General features: G+C 40.2%; 1 protein-coding gene across 1 annotated transcript; it reads left to right on the forward strand.

Annotated features, from left to right (window-relative positions):
• The first annotated feature begins 3804 nt into the window (after positions 1 to 3804).
• CLDN11 (claudin 11) lies at positions 3805 to 19663 on the forward strand. Its single transcript, XM_054039807.1, has 3 exons — positions 3805 to 4226; positions 7169 to 7333; positions 18510 to 19663. The coding sequence occupies exons 1-3, from the start codon at positions 4001 to 4003 to the stop codon at positions 18740 to 18742; spliced, it is 624 nt and encodes a 207-aa protein (XP_053895782.1). The 5' UTR covers positions 3805 to 4000; the 3' UTR covers positions 18743 to 19663.
• Positions 19664 to 20159: the final 496 nt, after the last annotated feature.

The following is a 20159-nucleotide window of genomic DNA, read 5'->3' on the forward strand; positions in this document are numbered from 1 at the left end:
ATGTTTGTGAGGAGCTCTGACATCAGAGTAAAAAAAGTGAATAAATAGCTGTAGTTAGATTAATGCAACCAACAGAGTAAACCTGCTAGCACATATACTTTTGGGTATGTCTACACTACTCGCCAGATCAGCGGGCAGCAATCGATCCAGCGGGGGTCGGTTTATCGCGTCTAGTCCAAACGTAATAAATCGATCCCCGAGCGCTCTCACGTGGACTCCTGTACTCCGCCGCGAGAGGTGCAGGCAGAGTTGATGGGGGAGCAGCAGCAGTCAACTCACCGCGCTGAAGCCATCACGGTAAGTATTCACGTAGCTGAAGTTGCGTAACTTAGATCGATCCCCCAAACCCCCAGTGTAGACTAGGTTTGTGTTTTTGCATCTTGTGAGCAGTCAATATACCTGTTGTATGCTTTTGCTTTTGGTTTTTAAACCCCAAAGCCAGTCAACCTACTTTTCATCAGTGTTTCAATAGTAATGCTCAATATGTTTCTGTTGTATTCCTGGGTTAGTTATGAGCTCTCTTCAATGGCCAAAATAATATCTTGACATTTCCATAGATGCTGTGGCTGCCCTGGAGCAGTTGCAGAGTGATTGAGGGAAGGAGCTCGGGGCAGTTTTCCCCACACCCAGGCAGGAAGTAGGTAGAAGATGGACACAGTGTTTCTTGGAGCACTAGGTCTTTTGGCTAACTAATGTATCTTCCTTTGAAGGAATGTTTTGCAGGATTCCATAGAATTTTCCTGCTTTCTCCACGTAAGAGATCATTCTGTCCTCTGAAAGGACTCCTAGTTATCTTGCATCATGCTCTTCTATCAGTGGGAGTAAATGAAGGGATGTTAATAGCTACAGAAGATTGTCTTGTCAAAATCTTTAGAGATCTGCATATGGTAACCTGCAGCTGCTTCTTATAAAAGCAGGTTTGTGCTGCACCCAATAAGGGACTATGTTATGGACCTGGAATAGTATCAGATCTGGGTTCTACCCATGGCTGTGCCAATGACCTGCTATGTGACTGTGGGCAAGTCACTTCACCTCTCTGACTCTTTTCCCTCCCATCCTTTGTCTTTGTCTAATTAGATGGTAAATTCTTCCAAGATGGACTGTCTCTTACTATGCATTTATATGGTGTCTAGTGCAATGAGACACGGATCTCAGCTGGGGACTCTAGGTCATAATACACATAATAAGTGTTTCAATGCCAGAGCCTTGTCTATGTGAAAGCTACTTTAGAACGGGAAGTATGTTATCATTTCTTTACGATCTCAAAAGAAATTAAAAGGATGTCCTATAAAAAATGTCTTTGGTATCTCCTACCTTTTAACACACTTTAGGAGAATTTAAAGACAGCCCTGGGAAACTAAATAGGAAGGGCAAAAATCCAGAGAAATTAATCCTGTTAGCTATTGAGTCAGAAACGTGTTGGTCACTGAAGCTTCCATATTACCAGCCTTTCTCAGCAAGGTGACCACTGGCAACAGTAGTCTCAGAAATGACAACTACTCATACCAGGAAGGCTATATACACACTAAGGACCATATCCTGCAAATATTTACTAACGTGCAGTTCCTACCATGAGTACTCATGGGTCTACTCACTGAAGCTTTTGCAGGATCAGGGTATAAAGCTGTATTTTTATTATTGTCTGCAATTCTGGGCTGCTCATCTCCTAATGTGACTTTCCATTTTTTAGAGTTTACTTACTTTCATAACAGATCAAGGAAACCTATGCATGTTTTAATTGAAGTCTATAGTTTTCAGGTTAATTTTCCTGTAGTTTCACAAGTCCCATCTAATAAAGAGACCACCACCACACAAGGATTTCTTTTAGAAGGTGTGGTCTTCTTGTGCTCTGACTCCTTTGTAACCAACATTTTTTTCTCAAATCCTTAATTTTTTATTAAATCTACCACAAATTCTGGACAGCATACAAACAAGAATTCATACTTAGCCATGTCAAACTAAACAACACAGAAATCCATATGCAACAGCTTTGTTAATTTAAACATACCACAAAATATGTATTTTTACTAAGCCCCCCTCATTCTGAACCTTATATTATTGTTTATATAGTATCCACAATGTGCTAGCAGCTGTTTTACAGACAAAGCCCCTGACCCAATGAGCTTTAAATCTAAATAACATACAAATAGGAGCTGGAATGCAATAAAAAGTAAAGTGACTTGACAGGGGAAGGTTAGCATGTGTCTTGTTCTTGTGCTTTTGTGTAGTTCATTTGCTGAGGTGTAGGGCTGAAAGAACTTTTAGAAGAAGACTTGAAGTTCTAATATTTTTCAAAGCTGAAAAATAACTATATCTGACAGGGAAAACCTTTATGAATTATCAAATTCATGTTTTCTCTCTTTATACTTATTTCTAAGATTTGAAAAATGAAGAATTTGGAGGTGAGATTCTTGTTAGAAGTTGACTAGTTCATCTCTTTTTATAGCCACGGGGCATGATTTCTCACACTTTAACAAACTATGTGCCAAGTAAGACCTGCTCTGATCAATCTGAATTCATTAGATGACTCTGATTTCTCCACTGGAATGACTGTGATGAGCAGCCCATGGCTGCTATTTATTATCAGTATCTTAATGGTAGGGAGCAGCTTCCAATGCTTTCCTTTAACAGCTCTAAACACAAATTAAGAGGAGAAAGCATTTGATGTAGCCTTACTTCACATTAGATTCTTGGCTTACACAGTGCAATGGTAAAAGAATTCCACTAGTGGTCTCCACAAGCACATTTTATTTGTACAGACCCAAAGCATTGCGATTACACTCAAATCTTCTCTTTGACAGATTCCAAACATTGGATACTGCAGCACTATACAATTTTGCTAGAACTCTGCTGGAACTGGAAATACTTTATGCTTTTTTGCAAATAAGTATAAGAATAGGAAGATCTCCTGTCTCTCTCAACCCTTCTTTACCCTGGTTCAGACTAAGAAGGAAAAGTGAATTTTTATTTCTTTGACATTAAAAAAAATGTATTGCTCCTCTCTTTACAGAATAAATAACCTGAAATGTACAAACTTAAGTAATTATGAGAGGAAAATCCGTTATTCTGGGTCTCATGATTCAGAAGCAGAAATAATAAGATGCTGTACAGTGGATCAGTGAGTCATTTTGAGTCTGAATTACAAAGTACTTTGAGAACTGGGGCACAGTAGAGGTAGTGCAGGCACTTGTCTGTTCTTTCTTTCCATCTACAGAGAAGGCATCAGAAAAGATCCCAAGGAAAATATGACTGATCTTCACTGGGCTGCTTACTACAGACAGCTTTTGTTTTAGTAAGAGGGTCAATTTCTTCTTTCCAGTAACTTTATCTGCCGGCTCTATTCCCTCCCTCCCCACTCCATTCCACTGGGAGTGTCTTAGTGTGATGCCCTGTAGTCAGCCCCACAATGTTGCTTAACCTCCACTTTCTTCTGCATTTCCAATAGTCCAACTATTTGGTTTTTTTTTATTAAAGCTCTGGCCTTTCCTTTTATTAGTTCAGTTAGCGTGCGTGCGAGAGAGAATGTATTTATACAAATGCAAAGCCACACTCAACTCTATTACATTCTGATGGGTTTAGTTCTCTGACAAGAACATAGGACCCCCAAGGGAAGGTAATAGGAATGGGATAAGTCTACATCTCTGTACCCTTCTCTTCTCCACCCCTTCCTGCGCTCTGATTGGCTAGTTTGTTTTTCAGCTCCTTGATTAGCTGGAAGAAGTAGGGCTCCCTGTGTTACTCCTCCCCTCTCTGTCAGTGGTGCTGGCAGGAGTTCCAACCACTCCCAGAAGCTGAACTGATCAGAGGCATCCCTGCCACTAGAGCACCACTCAGGATCTGCTTACACCAAACTCCAGTGCTACCTGCTGACAGCTTAGGGCAGGTCCCAGCACTTGTTTTCTTCAGCATCAAGGCTGCTCCAGCTTACAAAGCTCAGTCATCCCCTTTACTCTTTACTTTTTGTGCTTTTCCTTTCAGCTGCCTGGCTTGACAGCTTAACATGGTTGCCACCTGCTTGCACCTAGTTGGATTTGTCTCTAGTTTTGTCGGCTGGATTGGTGTGATCGTGACAACAGCCACCAATGAGTGGGTCGTGACTTGTGGCTACACCATCACCACTTGCAGGAAGATGGACGAGCTGGGATCCAAAGGGCTGTGGGCAGATTGTGTCATGGCAACAGGGCTCTATCACTGCAAGCCACTAGTGGACATCCTCATATTGCCAGGTATGGGCTCCTCGCTGTCTCCCTTTTGATACAGAGATGAAGGGACAAGTCCTGCTCCAGAGTGAGACCATGGCAAAACTCCAATTGATTTCAACAGTGCAGGATCTCACCCACTAATTATAATACCCATAGAATTCAAAATTCTATTAGATTGATACTATCCTATAGTTACAGCTAATATTAAAGATAGATTATGGTTAATATGTTAATTATGTCTTAGGTATGGTTCTATTTTATTACACTGTCAATGATCTATTTTATTTTTTATTCTTATTTGTTATCATTCTTGATACACTAATTCTCTCTCTCGTGGTCTATAACTGAGTCTTCTGAGTGCTACTGCCATACAAACAATACATTATAATAATAGGATATGGCCTAGAGTTTTGAATTATACAATTATTTCTATTAATTTTATTATCTGAAGTCAAAAACTAAAGTTTTTTAAATAAATAAATAAATAAATAGGCTGCTCTTACAAATATAGATCTACTGTATTAACATATTGATGAGTATAATTAATTTTAATACTAGATTATTAACGACTGATTTTAATTTAGAAGACTAAGTCTTGATATTCAAGTGCTTTCTGCTCCTATTAAGACTATACAATATTGAACTTTTAATTATACAGTTATGCCTATTTGCTATATTTAATTACTGTTGATATTTGCTAATTGTGTAATTTGCTAAACTAATTTCACACTAAAGTCCAACTTAAACATGATGTATCACTAAGTTTGAATATGTCCCTTTGTGCTAACTAACCAAACTTCTGGACCTCAGCATATGGATTCTTCGTACAATCTTGGCATCTGTCAATAGTTTAGCTAGCTGGTAGCATTATCCATTTCCATCACCATCAATTTTGTAACACTTCTTTGTTGTTCTGTGACTTTGGCTGGATTGTGTGTAGCTACTCTCAGACACCTCCTCCCTACAATTCTGGAGGGGTAGGAGGAGGTCTGCCAGTCACTTTTCAGTGAATTGTTTTTCCTTATTTGTTCACATTTTTAAAAGGTGCTCTGAAGAGAGTTTCAGTGAAGGTGGAAAGGCTCTGGATTTGTTTCAGATATTGTCAGTCAGTCAGTCAATGTTGCAGAGCACTAAATTTTGTTGATCACAGGGTTTCTTGTAGTGTCCACCACCATAGTAACTAATTAGACTTAGCTTATATTTCTGTTTATTTTCTTGTGCCTTAGTTTTTAGTAAATTTTCCTTCTTGTTTATTGCTAGTATAGTGCCAAACTGCCAATATGCTTGCTGCTGTAGAAGACACTAAGAAAACCCCTGCCTTGAAGAAAAAAAGTTGTACAATTAAACTTTCATTTATAGGTAAATAAATCTTTTAGCAGCAGCAGCAGCAGAAAACAATGCCCCTCTTCAACAAAAATAACATATACTTCATAGACCAAAATACTTCTTGCAGCAACTTCTTAAATACCAGTGGGTATATATCAGGGACTAATTTATCCTGATTTGTCTAGTAGCTGAAATCCACACGGTACCTCTTACTGAATGAGTTGAAAGGATTTAAAATGAATGTGTGTGTATGTATGTTTAACTGGGATCGATTCTACTGAAATCACACAGGGCTTTTCAGTCTCATTTACCATGCACTTTTTAAAGAGTTTGTTTTCAAGCAGATGTTCAAACGTACACAGAATCTACATGTCCAAGAAGAGGAAAATGCTTGAACCCTGGTTTCTCATCTGCATGATAATTAATTCTGTGACTCTTGATTCAAGGCACTGTTTGCAGAGATACTGTGTGCTATAATCAGAGTTCCTGAACTCATGAATCCTCTCTCCTATGGCAGTGCTGTCATTTCCTTCTGTTGGACAGGATGGGAATGGGAGCTGGGAGTATATGTGCATTTCCCCTAGAACCTCCCTATCCCATTAAGACTGTGTCCGGAGCATAGGAGATTTCCCAACAATAGGAACAAACTTTGTACCAAAGCCAAACAGGTGACCCTTTTAACAAAAGCAAATTTTAGCATTATTATTATGTATGTAATTACTTCGTTAGTTATAATAGGAGCGTATGGCACTTCACAGACAAATATAAATGACAAGTGCCTTGTCCTGGGACGCTTACATTCACAAGAGCTCTGTGATCTCCTGCTGTCTTGTGTTGGGCTGTTGTTGCATAGGTGACAGGAAGCTCAGTAGAGGATATGGTTTACCTGCCTGCTGAAGTGACAGGGGGCTCAGCCTATTAAACCCTTGAATCCCCTGATATCTATATTGGCCTTAGGGATTTGTGGAATTCCTATTTGTTAGAACTGGTGCCCATCTCTCAATCCCCGATCTAGCCCGGCTGATCTAAGCCTCTGGAAGTTTGCCTCCACTGTGTGTGGGGGGCTTCAACAGCACTGGAATATTAAACAATGAAGTACAGAGTGGAGCTATCACTGAAGTTCCATTGATTTGGTGGGGGGTCAGTGCCTGTCCTCACTGCTGGAAGTCCAAACCCCCTAGATACCTCCTAGGAGAGGCTACCATAGGGTTATGAGAAAGAGGTTTGATGTTACAGAGTTGATCATTTCCTTACTTGATGCTCCCTTCAAGATCTATTGGGTTTTGTCCCATATATCAGCTATGTCGGGGTGGTTTTATATCCCTAAGTTATAAGAATATAAATGACCCTGAATGTGCTCATTTTGCAGACCACCCGGATGGGTTTTGTGGTGTGGACCATGGACCACTGTTTGAGAACCTCCATTTTAAATTTCTGCTGTTAAGCAGGTCATTTCTGTGGTAGGGATTGGGAACCTAGGAAAATTCCTCCCACACCAAATTCTTCCCTTGCTGTCCTCTCCTCTGCTCCCCAGCTTCTTGGTAGTTAGGTAGTTAGTTATATAGGAGTGTTTGGCTGAATATCTCCACCTGTTGTTTTTGTTTATTAATCGAGACTCTGCTTCCTGTCCTTGTCAACAGGCTATGTCCAGGCATGCCGAGCACTGATGATTGCTGCCACAGTGCTGGGCCTCCCTGCTGTTCTCTTGCTGCTGACTGTTCTGCCTTGTATTCGGATGGGCCATGAGCCTGGAGCTGCCAAGTACCGGCGTTCCCAGCTGGGAGGAATCCTGCTCATTCTCTTGGGTAAGGTGCACATCTGGCCCCTGGACATACTTCCCTTCTTTTGATTTAAGGATAACATGTTGTACAAACTGAATAGGCAGGAGATTACCTGATCCATCACTCAGAAGACATGGCTGTCTGGGCTTGGCCTAACCACAGTCTGGACAAGTGGACTAACTACATAGTCTGTTGGAGAAAACAAATGCATAAACACGAGGAGGAGAACAAATAAAAGAAGCAATGAATGATGGTGGTGGGAGGAGAAGGGTTTCTAAACCCTACTGTGCATTGTCTTAAGGAGTCCTTTGGCATCTTGCTCCAAGTAAAGCACCCAGCACAAGTCTACAGTAGGGTGATCCGTAGTGACAGATACACAGCTGCCCATGGGTGATTGATTTGGCTAGCTAGCCTGCAGTAGTGTTACTATGTTTGCGGGATAAGGGAGGGGAGAGAGGGGACATGAATTAGATTCTCATTGCCAGGGGTGCAGGAACTGGGGGTGCTGCCACACCCCCGGCTTCAAGTAGTAATAACAAACCTCAAATGCCTGGTTTTCATTATCAGTACCCCCACTATAAAAATTGTTCCAGCACCCCTGCCCATTGCCCCAAAGTTGCTTAGAGAAAAAGACTAGCCCCAAATTTCCTTGTCCTAGCTCAGTACCTGTGAAGCATCACAGGTGCAATCACATAAAAATAAGTTGAGGTGCAAGGGTGAGGAAAGCAGGATTAAGAAGGTGCAAGTCTTGCAGGCATACTGGCTTCAATAACAGGATAGTGTATAAAGTTGAGGGCAAGGACATGTGCCCGCATAACCTCAGCAGCTCTTTTCTACGTGCCCCATCAGTCTTGCCCTTTCCCCCTTGACTCTGAGTTACTCTCACAATTTCCACCCTTTCTCTGTAACTGAGTGGGAGATTGTTTTGACCAGAATTGGACTGTGAAGCTCATTGTCCCAAGTGTAACACCTGTGTATTATTGAGGCCTCGTCATCTCGACAACAGCCTTGGTGCCTTGTTTTTATCAGTTTGTTTAGCAGAGGAGGCGTGGCGAGGGAAAGTGGCCTCTTTGTGCAAGCTCTGCCTTGTCGTTGGCTTTCTCAGCGGGGCAGCCAGCACTGACATCATGCAGTTGTTGTTTTTTTTTTTAATTAAAGTGAACACTGGGTGTAGTTGCCACAGCAGAGGTAGTCAGTGCTGGGGCTTGGGAACTGATGAACGGCTGCAGCACATGCCAGGGCTGGGGATTCGAACACAAGGGTTAGTCAGTTAAAGAGGAGTGAGCACAGCAGAACAGCTCCAGTCACAGTCCCCTCCAGTTCTGAGTTTAGCCTTTAGTTTGCTGTTCATTTTGTAAATAGTTCCAGCAACTAAAAACTAAACAAAAACTAAGCACCTATAAAAACACCAGGTGACTTAATGTTTTTGAAGAGCACTCTGGAGAAGTCCATTTGAAGTCCTTGGAAGAGGGGCAGCTCCTTTCATCCCTGACCTGGAGGGAATCCCTTCCATGGAGACTGAGTCTCCATGCCTGCTCAGTCCTTGGGCTCTCTCCTGAGATTTCCAGCAAGGGTATGATGGTAGGTTTTGGCCCAGTGTGGCACACTGGGAACTGGGCTGAGTCCCCAGAGTGATTTAACAGGCCACTGGTCAGAGGATAATAATGTAATGTATAGTGAGACTGATTCCATGCCTGTGCTACTGGAGCCTATAGCAGTGCATCTGGATTTTAAAAGGATATTGTTGTGACTCGTGTCCCTAAAATCAGATATATAGGCCCTATGTGGGTTTGCCAGACCATCCCTATTGTAGGGAGTCAAAATAGAGGGTTAATGTAATGTGTGAACTTATCACTGACCACAGTCTAAAATCTTGAGCACCAAAATAGTCAAGCTTGGCAGAGGGGGATCCTGGTGGAGGAGAGGCAGAAGGGGGGAAATAGTCCTGGCTTGTGTGTCCCAGCTCTGTGGGGTACAGTGGTTGGTGAATCTGAGTAGAGATGGATCCGCTAGCCCTACCATAAAATCGGGACGAGAGAGGTCTGAATAATGGATTTTTCGGTTCACTACCAATTCCAAAAAGTCAGCACAAAAATTTGTTTGGGGTCAAGCAGATGTTTCCCTGACCTGAAACAAAATGTTTTGTTTAGATTTGGAACATTTTCTAATGTTTTTAGATTTTAAAAAATAAATTAAAGGAAAATCTCAAAACAAAAAGTCATTTTGTATTGAAAAATCAAAATGCTACATTTTGAAAATGCTAAAACAAAACATTTCTATTTTTTTCAGAATTTTTTTTTTTACCAAAACAATTTGGCAAAATTGACACAAAATTGTGAAATGTTTCAGTGTCACCAATCTGCATTTTTCACCTAAGAAGTTTTGGTTGAAAAATTTAGCCTCACTCTCATTGGGACACAGGAGTCCAAGCAGAGCTGGATGTGAATGATTGGGTAGGTTCCAGAAATCCTGTGGCTGCATCAGGGCCCTCTGGATCTGCAGATGATGAAAAAGGGTCTGGCTTATAATTCTTTTCTTCTTGAGATTTCAGTTACTTTCTCATTATTTGTGAGGAGTTTGTTCCAGCTGAGTAGCTTATGCCAGCTGACTGAGTGATAGTATTTCACTCAGAAAGCAGGGGACAGACAAACGGGTAACAAATTACAATGACAATGTTGTGTTAGCCTATGATGCAAAGAACTGAAATCTCTTATTGTAAACAGTGCTGTGCCATGTGCTTATAGGTAGGCTTCTTGGGCCCAGATCGCTACTCACTGATACTGGTTTTACATTGGTGTAATTCCACTTGATTCATACTAATATAAATGAGAGGAGAACCTGGCTCCTTAAATCCAGAGAAAAGCAAAATACATAGCCATAAAAGCACCCACCGCAATACCACACTCTGTCACAGTACGTAAGAGTATGTCTACACTGCAGCTGGGGGGTGGCTTCCAGCCAGGGTAGACAGACACAGACCAATTGTGTTGAGCTAGCGCTCTAACAATAACTGGATTTTGCAGCATGGGCAGTAGCACGGACGAGCCACCTGAACACAGACCCAGGGGGTGGGGTGGGCTTGTAGTCGGGTGACTAGCCTGTGCCATCACCTGTGCTGCATTGTCCTCTGGAGATTTTCATTACTTGCATCTGAAGAAGTGAGGTTCTGACCCACGAAAGCTTATGCTCCCAGTACTTCTGTTAGTCTCAAAGGTGCCACAGGACCCTCTGTTGCTTTTTACAGATTCAGACTAACACGGCTACTCCTCTGATACTATTGTCCACACTGCCATTTTTAAGCATGCTAGCTTGAGCTGAACTAGCATGTGTTATCTACCCTGTCTGGGATGTACACTCCCAGCTGCAGAGTAGACATACTGTAAATTTCCAACCTAGCAACTCCTTTGAGAAAAGAAAGTGTTAATGTTCAAATGACATGGACCAATTAATACTCATTAGGCATGATTCTGATCGCTCACTGGTTTTTCTCCATTGAGACCAATGGAATAACTCCTTATACACTCGTGTACATGAGATCAGAATCAGTCCCACTGTCTGTAAGGGCTCCGTCCTGCAAGGTGTTGACTACCCATGTCAATGGGAGTGGAGTGTGTTCAGGAGGATCAAGCCCTGAAGTGCCTAGCAGATGTTTGGTGCTGTATAAATAAAAATAAACAAATTTCCTAACCCATGTTACCAATAATACTGATTAAAACCATACATATTTGCTTTCTACTTCTCATGTTGTCTGCTCTAATTCCTTTGGCCCTAGTATAGCACCTTCCAGTACAACGTTGCTTACTCTGTGCATTTCACTGTTCCAACAATGAAAATATATTACTGTAGTCAGTTTTGCTTTTTATTCTAATCAGTTTCAAATCACTCTCACTTTCTGGCTCTCTTGCAGTAGCACAGTGCTGCAATGTTTCAATTGTGGGCATTGCAGGGAAATGCTTAAAATAAAGCTGCTTCAGTTAGATTACAAAAATCATGAATGCATCATAAGCTTTTTAAAATTAATTTTGACAACACCTAAATTTGGCCAGGCAGTGTCCTTGGAATGTGAGTATCGGACACCAGCACATGACTTTGGTACTACCGCAGCTTAATGATTTCTCCTCTGAAAAAAACAAATATGGTGTTGCCAGCCCATAGCATTCAACAGTCATGAGTCAGGCCCCAAAAATCATGAGCTTGGATTAAAATGCTTCTTTTTATTTGCTGTCGGATTATTGAACCTTTGTGGTTCATGTTTTCAAACTTTTTTGAACAACCATGAGGACTAAAAACTTACTTTTTTCTTACGTGAAGGCTGAAAAAAATCTCAGGCTTAAAGCCAAATATGGTGAAACTTGAGCTGAAATCACAAGAGTTGCCAACACTGTAAATATCCCTATTAATTTAAGAAATTGATGTGCGTTTAGCACTGAAATTGTTAAAAAGAAAAACAGAGGTTGTGATACACATTATGGAATTTAAAATAACTACTGAAAACTTGCCAGGAAAATAGTGGGCTCAGATATTCCATTGATTTAATGTCCACTGAAAATAGCAAGGCTGCAGTAAGAACAATTGTACATGTGCACACCTCTCTATCTTGCGTGCTGACGTACATTTTTATGTCTGCTTTAATCCCGTCTGTACTAGGGAATTGATCCTTGCTGCAAACAGCTGTCAGAAGTGATTCCCTCTGATTCAGTGCTGAAAACAGTTAAACTGCTAGTGTTGATGGAACAAAAAACAGACTAGCAGCCAAATTGTTGATACTTGTTTTCTGGGGACCCATTGCTGATAACAAAAGGTCAATTTCCTAGTGTAGTTTGGGTGGGGTCTGAAATAAAGGATGCTGAAAAAAACCCAAAACCTACTATTCTGATATTGAAAATTAAGACAACTGAAAACCACATTGGTTGTTTTATACGTTGAATAATGAAAAGTCTGCAAAAGATTAAATTGGGGTCAGCCAGTTCTCTCATAATAGCCCCATTCTTGGAAGTCTGATAGTTTTGAATGTTATAAAGTCACATTTAAAATAAAATTTTAAGAAGGAAAAATTGCCTTTTATTTTTTAATCTCAAATTTCTGCTAATCCTCTAAAGGAAAACTCCAGATTGTTTCCCCTTTGGGAATCCAGAATAATTTCATTTTGTTTTAAAAGACGTGTTTAATATAAAAAGAAACCCCAAAATTCTATTAGAGAACTGGGAAGCTGCCATTTGGGTAGAATGAGGATCATGGAAACTTGCTCTGTATAACTCTGAATAGGAGAGAACAGGAGACATATTGAGGCAGATTTCAAGGAAAATTCCCTGTGTAGTGACACTCTCCCTCCCCAAGTATAACACTGTTTTAATATACACTGTCTTTACTTATTTCTTCTGCGGATACTTTCCAGTGCTTTTAGAGTAAGGCAGATAGTGGGGACTCACTCCCCTGGACAATATGTCAAGCTAGATTCAAACTGCTCTATCCTCCACACCAGTCCCCAACCCCTTTTATGCTTCCTGTTTAGATGAATGTACCACCCAATTAAATTAAGTTTATAATGCAGAAGATTAAGAGTTTCAGTGCAGTGGTCTGAACCCCTGCAAGTACATGGCCAATCGACATATTAATGGCATGGTTGGGATTTAATGTGGAGGATATGACAATGTGAATTTACAATAGCATGATGGAGCAAGTATAAATGTATTGCGTGTCAGTGCCCAGTCTCATTTGTGAGGGGTCATGGGCTGGCTTAGTCAAAATCCTAGGCAGTATTAGCAGGAAAAGAGAAATAGGGGCAGTTTATATTCAGACAGCTTGTAGGGAAACCTATTTCAGTAAACCCTGAATCCTGCCTAAAAATTACCTACAAAAACTCCTGCCTTTTCCTTGCATTGCTATACAGACCAAGTTTTCTTGAATCCTACTCTCTGTCACTTCCAGAGTAAAATCAGAGCCCACTGACTTGTAGAAATATTGAAATTGTGGCATGTACTTTCCCAATATTTCTTGTGGGATTTAAATTGAAATGTTACCCATGCAAAGTGTTGCAAATCCAGCGGAGTTTGAGCACATCCCTCATCAGGATCAACAGACTCATTTAGAACTGGTGGCAGCTGGTGACAACCAAATGTGGGGAGGTGAAACTGACCCATAGAGTGTCTTTGATTGGCTTGTGTTGCACAGAGTTTCCCAACATTGTCAACATCAAAATAAGGTGGTTTGCACACAGTTTAGCCACATATACAAGAGATGTTATTGTTTCGATGACCCTGAGAGCTCTTCTCATATCAGAGCAAGTGTTTTCTTCTGTCCTGTGTTGTGGGGGAGAGGTCTGGAAGGATAAGGCTGTTATAGTCTATGGACATAAATATATATTTTTTTACCCAGTGCCGACAGAAAAGAAAAGATGATTGTACCCTTTGTGGGCAACAAAGAAGCTTTTTACATGAGCCATCAGATGGCTTTGCAGATTCTCAGTTGATACATTCATGTTTGAAAACATTAGAAGCTCATGGATTTTCTTGTTTGTAAGAATCAAATAAAGCTGACCTACATGCAGGACAAATTCCAGTTTTTTCCCCAAAAATGTCCTTTAAAATCCACTGGGCCTTTCTCTTTGGGGAGGCTCAAAATTATTATTGGCTTTATTAGCATCCTTCAAATGTTCCTCTCTTTTCCATAAACAAATATTTTCTCTAATAATAACTGCAGCGATTGGGGTTGCAATCTCTGCTTTCCTGGACAGAGTCACTCATTAGTTCTCTGTTTTAACCAAACAGTTTTCCTTTTTCTTTCCCCACCTTTCCCCTTGCAACTTTAATTTTTGACACAGCCTCAAGATATCTTTTAATACGGTTGGTGGAAACCTGTAACTCTGCCATAGTCTTGTTATTGTTTTGCTCTGATTCCCTGATAGCCACAAGGACTGAGTCCAGCACAGCTTGCTCCTGCAGGAAATAAAATATTAGCAGATTGATTCTTCTCAGATGTATGAGCCATAAAGAAGTATTGTTTTAGGGCCCAATCCTGTGAGTGCCTAGTACCCTCAACTCCTATTGCCTTCAATGGGTGTTAAGAGCACTCAATGTTTGCAGGATCAGTGATAGACCCTTAGTGAGGGTGATTATTATGAACTCATATAGCAATGAGCATGTTCAGAATGCAGGGGCATGTTTTCTCACTGCTTTCTCACTCACAACATGATCATATTATGCCAAACTGTATTTTTTGACCCTGGTTGACTATAAAGTGCTGCATTGTTTTTCAGTTGGTCACTACTGGCTTTTAAAGCCCTTAAGGGTGTGGCCTCTGGCTGTATGTGAAACTTCCTCTATAACCTGGGGACCTCTGTGTTCACACACCAACTGCTTCATAGGCATCACAATCACGCTGTAGACTGGAAAGCCATTGTACCATGCCTGCAACTTTATGAAGAAATCCTATAGAACTTCATTTAAAAAAACCCTCTGCAGTAGAATTTAATAGATTTCAATCCTTGTTATAGAATCCTACAAGATGGTTCAAAAGCCCAGAAAAAGGATCTCATTTTCTGTTTAATTCTATAGGTTTTTAGAGTAACTTCTATAGATCCCTGTTGGTTCTGTCCCTACTAAATTCTATAGATCTTCCCCCACAGGGAAGCGGAATTTGCTCCCCAGTTAAAATCTGTCTCACCTTTCTCTGACCCCTTAAAAAGAAGTCTGAGCTTTTTTCCCCCCAAGCTATTTTTTAACCTGAATATTGTTGTCCATCTCTCCTCTTATCTTTCCCATCTCCATTCCTTTTTTGACTTTCTCCCTTACAGCTGATTCCTTCTTGTTGCTTATTCTGAGTTTTCTGAGAGTGTTTTTAATTTGCCTATATTATGTTTATGTTGAAGTATGTTTTATGGTGCCCTGAGTGGTGAGGCACTTCCTAAATGCATATATTGCTAACCTTTCAAGGAAGAGTAGTTTAATAATAATGAGAAAGGGGCCCAAGTCTCTGCTCACTTACTCTGGGGTGACTCTATTGACGTCTCTGTAATTGCTCCTAGTACAAACAAGAAGAGAATCAGTCCTAACCTGCATAGTTTGTAATTAAGGAATAGGAATAAAAGGCGAGAGTTTTGTTAGGATTTTCTTCTTATGGGTCGGAGGCATATAGTTTTCATATGAATTGAAGTCAGTTAAGCTATGCTGATGATTTGGCTCATAAATCAGTGGAGCTATGTTGATTTATTTCAGCCGAGGATCTGACACATAAATTTTACTTGCCTACCAATAGATATTGCTTTTACGTTTGAACTGGAGATGGGTTTTCTCTGCCTCCTATGGAATTTGCCTTATTTTTGAATACCTTCAAATCATCCATTCCAGGGATGACTTTTATCCTTGGGCCATAACTATACTTAAGCTTTGCAGAATTTAATTTTTATTTTAAATCATTTTAATGGGTAAATCGATATTTATTTTTTAACATTCTTTTCCATTAAAATTTTCACCGTAGCTGGAAAATGGTGTGTTTTAAGCATTTTTTTTTCAATTTTTATCTATTTAAATGTTCACAGTTGTGGGAAATTATGGGAGGCTCAGACAATGTGGGGTCAGACAATAATTATTTAATAACTTTTTAAATCTCAAGGACTTGTTAAAGCTTTATAACTGTTAATACACAAATTGTCAACATCACATCAAAATATACAAAGTAAATATCCTTAAATCAAACTCTAATATGTTGTCAAGCAGCATTTTTCTTACTTTTCCTCAATTTGTGTATTTATGGTGAAACTGACATTTACCGATAAATACCTAATCCTTCCAGTTCTAATTAAACTTCTATATGTTGTCTTTGGAATGCATCAGATTGCACCAAATGGCAAGTGTTTTTTTGGTGTTCTTTAAATGCCCGTGAGGATATTCCTACTTTCTCTCTTCCACTCCGCTCAGATCTCTCCTAGAAAGCTTTTATCCTCCCACCTTCAGTTTCCCACCCCTTCGGCCGGTTACTTAGTTCAAATACTGAAGATAAGGTTCATGAGAACCCACAGAGGGACTGAAGGACAATGGGGAAGGGAGGGCACACTCACTGTTTTCTCAAGGAAAAATAGGCTGCACCCATCACATCTAAACTACACACATTGAATACACAGACAGTGCAAGTCTCTGGTTTCTGCAAAAACGAGGAGTCCTTGTGGCACCTTACAGACTAAAAAATTTATTTGGCATAAGCTTTCGTGGGCTAAAACCCACTTCATCAGACGCATGGAGTGAAAAATAGAGTAGGCGGGTATATATATTACAGCACGTGAAAAGACGGGAGTTCCTTACCAAGTCGGGGGTCAGTGCTAACGTGGCCAGTTCAATCAAGGTGAATGTGGCCTATTCCCAACAGTTGACAAGAAGGGGTGAATATCAACAGGTTTCTGTTATGCAAGTGCATAGTGCAAGTGCAAAATATTCCTTCTACTATGCAATATAAAAGGACTATGAAGTATCTGCATACTCTAACCTCTATGGTGCGTTTATGAAAAGGGCCCATTTAGCTTCTTTTCTAATCGGTAGCAGTGATTTTTAACATCTGTATATATCACAATAGCGTCATTTTGCATTCTGTGTGATCCTGCTCTCACTGAAGTCAATGGGAGTCTTTCCATGGACTTCATTGGGAGCTAGACCTTGGAAAGTAACTGAACTATTGAATGTGATCGTAGCCTTAGCTTGGAGTAGATAAATGGAGGGAAGCAAAAGGAGAATTAATTTGCCTACCTTGTCAATAGCCCATGGAGTCTACACACAAATGTATTCTATGTGCACTAACTGTAAAATATTCAGGCCAGTTACTCTTTATTTGTTGATATGGATAATAGTTTAGAAAATCATACTTATTTCCTAGCGATGATCCGCACCAATTGGAAACTCCCTGCATAATTTATAGCGTCATGTGCCTCAACTAGACCAATCCCAACTGGCTGTATTTTGGAAGGATGGTTTTCATGTCAGTAGTATTGCTAAATCTGCTGAGACACTAGGATTGGGATTGTGTATTTATTTACATCTGTGTAAAATGGGTGTCATTCTGATCTGGTAGCACTTTGCTCTGGTGTACATGAGCTGTGGGCAATGAGTGTCAGGCTCCAAGTGTTTTGCTATATTAAGTTCTGGTTGGATTGTCTATTGATATTATGCATTTTAATGCCATTTTACCAGTCAGATGCCAGTGCCTTTATTTGTTTTCTTCAGCACTAAAAGCAACAAAGTAAGGCCTCAAAAGCCATTCAAAGTATAACCACTCTCCTCTGCCCTCACCAGTCCAAAAGTTAACTTGGAAGAATGAGTAGTTCACTGCTTATCTTTAGCGGTTATTGGAGTCAATTGCAAGAAGTCATTAAAGTCAGAAGTCATTGACTTCTGTGGAGCCAGGATTTCATACCCACTGTTTCTTCCTCTCTTATTGTGCTTTTAAACTTACTGGCCAAGTGACTTTCATTAGTAGCACTGAATGGTTTGTAGATAGGCTTGAAAGGGCTGATAAATATTTAATATTTAACTTTGAGCTGATAAATATTGGCAATGTTCTCCCCCTCCCCCCCCCAACTGGATCATAGCCTGAGTTTCATTGTTACCCATCAAAATAGATAGAGGAAGCAGCATTAACTGATAGGAAGAGAGAGTGAGGACCTGACAAGGAATTTGCTATTCCATCCTGCTTAAAACTGAAATATTAAGAAGTGAATATTGTGAAATATTGTGATCTGTAAGTTTATTCCTGAATCTGTTGCACATCTTGATGTTCATTGAATGTTGAATGTTAAACAATGGTGAGTGACCCTCAGGTCTTAAGTCTCTTGCAAAAATGTGCCAATGGATAAAGGTCTAGCAGTAAAATCTACTGTGATCTGCCAGGTCCCTAAAGGACTGAAAACAGAATCCTTCCAAACTTGCAGTGAAGTGCCCAGTACCCTCCTGGAAGGTCACTGATGTCAGTGGAAGCTAAGGTCACTTTCTGTCTCCCAGGAGGTACCATGCAGGATCAAGACTCAGTGCTTGAACTGCTAAGTACATTGCCATTTTTATTGACTTTGGTGGGAATTGCATTTGCTCAGTCTGTCTTGTGATCAGGATAGCTGCAGAAGCCTGTGCCTCACATATGTTTAACATAGTTCACATGACTACATCTATGATTGGACTGGATTTATGTACTGCAATTACTGTTGTTTTTAATGTCTCCCCAGCATTGTGTGGTATCGTCGCAACTATCTGGTTCCCTGTGTCTGCTCACCGTGAGACTACAATTGTGAGTTTTGGATACTCCCTTTACACTGGCTGGATTGGGTCTGCCCTTTGCCTCTTCGGTGGCTCCGTCATCGTCTGTTGCTCAGGAGATGCTCAGTCGTTTGGTGAAAATCGTTTCTACTACGCGTCGGGATCCAGCTCTCCTACCCATGCTAAGAGTGCTCATGTATAAGCAATCTTGAGACTCCCAGAGCCTTCATCATCACATGCTTTTACTGGTGGACTTGGGTGCTTTGGGTTTGCTTGTACTGTCACACACCATTGCCAAGCTCCACAGTAGAGGATTTAAAAAAAACCCATCATGAATGCCTGATAAAGCATGAAACCCCCACTTTTCCCTTAAAAGAAACCTCTAGCAACTCAGACCAGACCATTCCCCATTTACTTCTTGCTGATTATCCATCCTAAGCTCTTGCATTCATGATGCTCTTGGATAGTTCCACGTTAGCTGGTGGTTGTTTAGTTATTCTTTTTTTCCAGCTCCCCTGATTATGGGAGTGTTGAAGAAAAGAGACACTTTCCCACTGTTAAAGTGACTCAGATAGCTTCTCTGAATGCATTACCATAGGCTTCTCCCCCACTCAAGGTCACTTCTTTGGCAAAGTTAGGATGGAAAGGGCAGGGACAGGGAGAGACTCTGTGCATTCCAGGCACACAAATGTTTCTCTTTTGTAAGATTGGGGGTGGAGGGAAGGTTGTTTGCCTTTCTCTGTAAATACTTCTTTTGGAATTTGATCATTTTAGTAACAATGTTTTTCTAAATTCATCAGTATGAAGGAAATGAAACCCAAAGGTTTGAATTACAAGGTAAATGGTGCATTTGTATATAGCTTTAAATGACATGAGGGGGCTCTAATTCCCACTATCCATTTATTTTTTTGGTACAGATCAGTTACTAAAAAAATGTATTTTTACATTGATTTTTTTAAACTTTATTTTCTTTATTCCAATTAATTTGTGTGCTGACTTGCATCCTTTTTTTTAACATGCAGTATAATGTACCAGTTACAAACACAGTAAATTCCAGTGAATACTGATGATGCCTTTGTACTTTAAATGAAAATTGTACAATAAACAACAAAGTATGTGCAAACACTGGCTTTTTTCTTCCTCTCTGTGTGTCTGCAAATATCTACTCCCTGTTATGTTTTTATTCAGTTTTCTCAGTGATTCTGAAGGATTTTCTTGGTGATTCAGGGAGAGTAATTCTACTCTGTAGTTGGTCTGTACTGCTCAGTATCATTCTGATGCTGTGTTATAATTATCAAAACTAAGTATCATACTGTGCAGGGGGTATTTACAGTACCGTTCATTCCTTGTATTAGCATTCCAAATGGTAGCTTGAGTCAGCATAATTATCAATAATCTTTTCTATGTCTGGAAAACATAGAAATCAATATTGTTAAAGTGATACAACACACTAGTGTGGACATAGTTATACCATTAGAAAAGTGCTTATACCGGTATGGTTTATAAGCTATACCAGTAGAAGCACATGTAGAACAGAGTAAGGGCATGAACTTGGGCCCATAGAAGTCAATGTTATAATAATAAATAATATAAAATAATATAACAGCTCTCATTGATTT

The sequence above is a fragment of the Malaclemys terrapin genome, chromosome 9 (assembly GCF_027887155.1).
Source record: "Malaclemys terrapin pileata isolate rMalTer1 chromosome 9, rMalTer1.hap1, whole genome shotgun sequence".
Taxonomy (NCBI): Eukaryota; Metazoa; Chordata; order Testudines; family Emydidae; genus Malaclemys; species Malaclemys terrapin.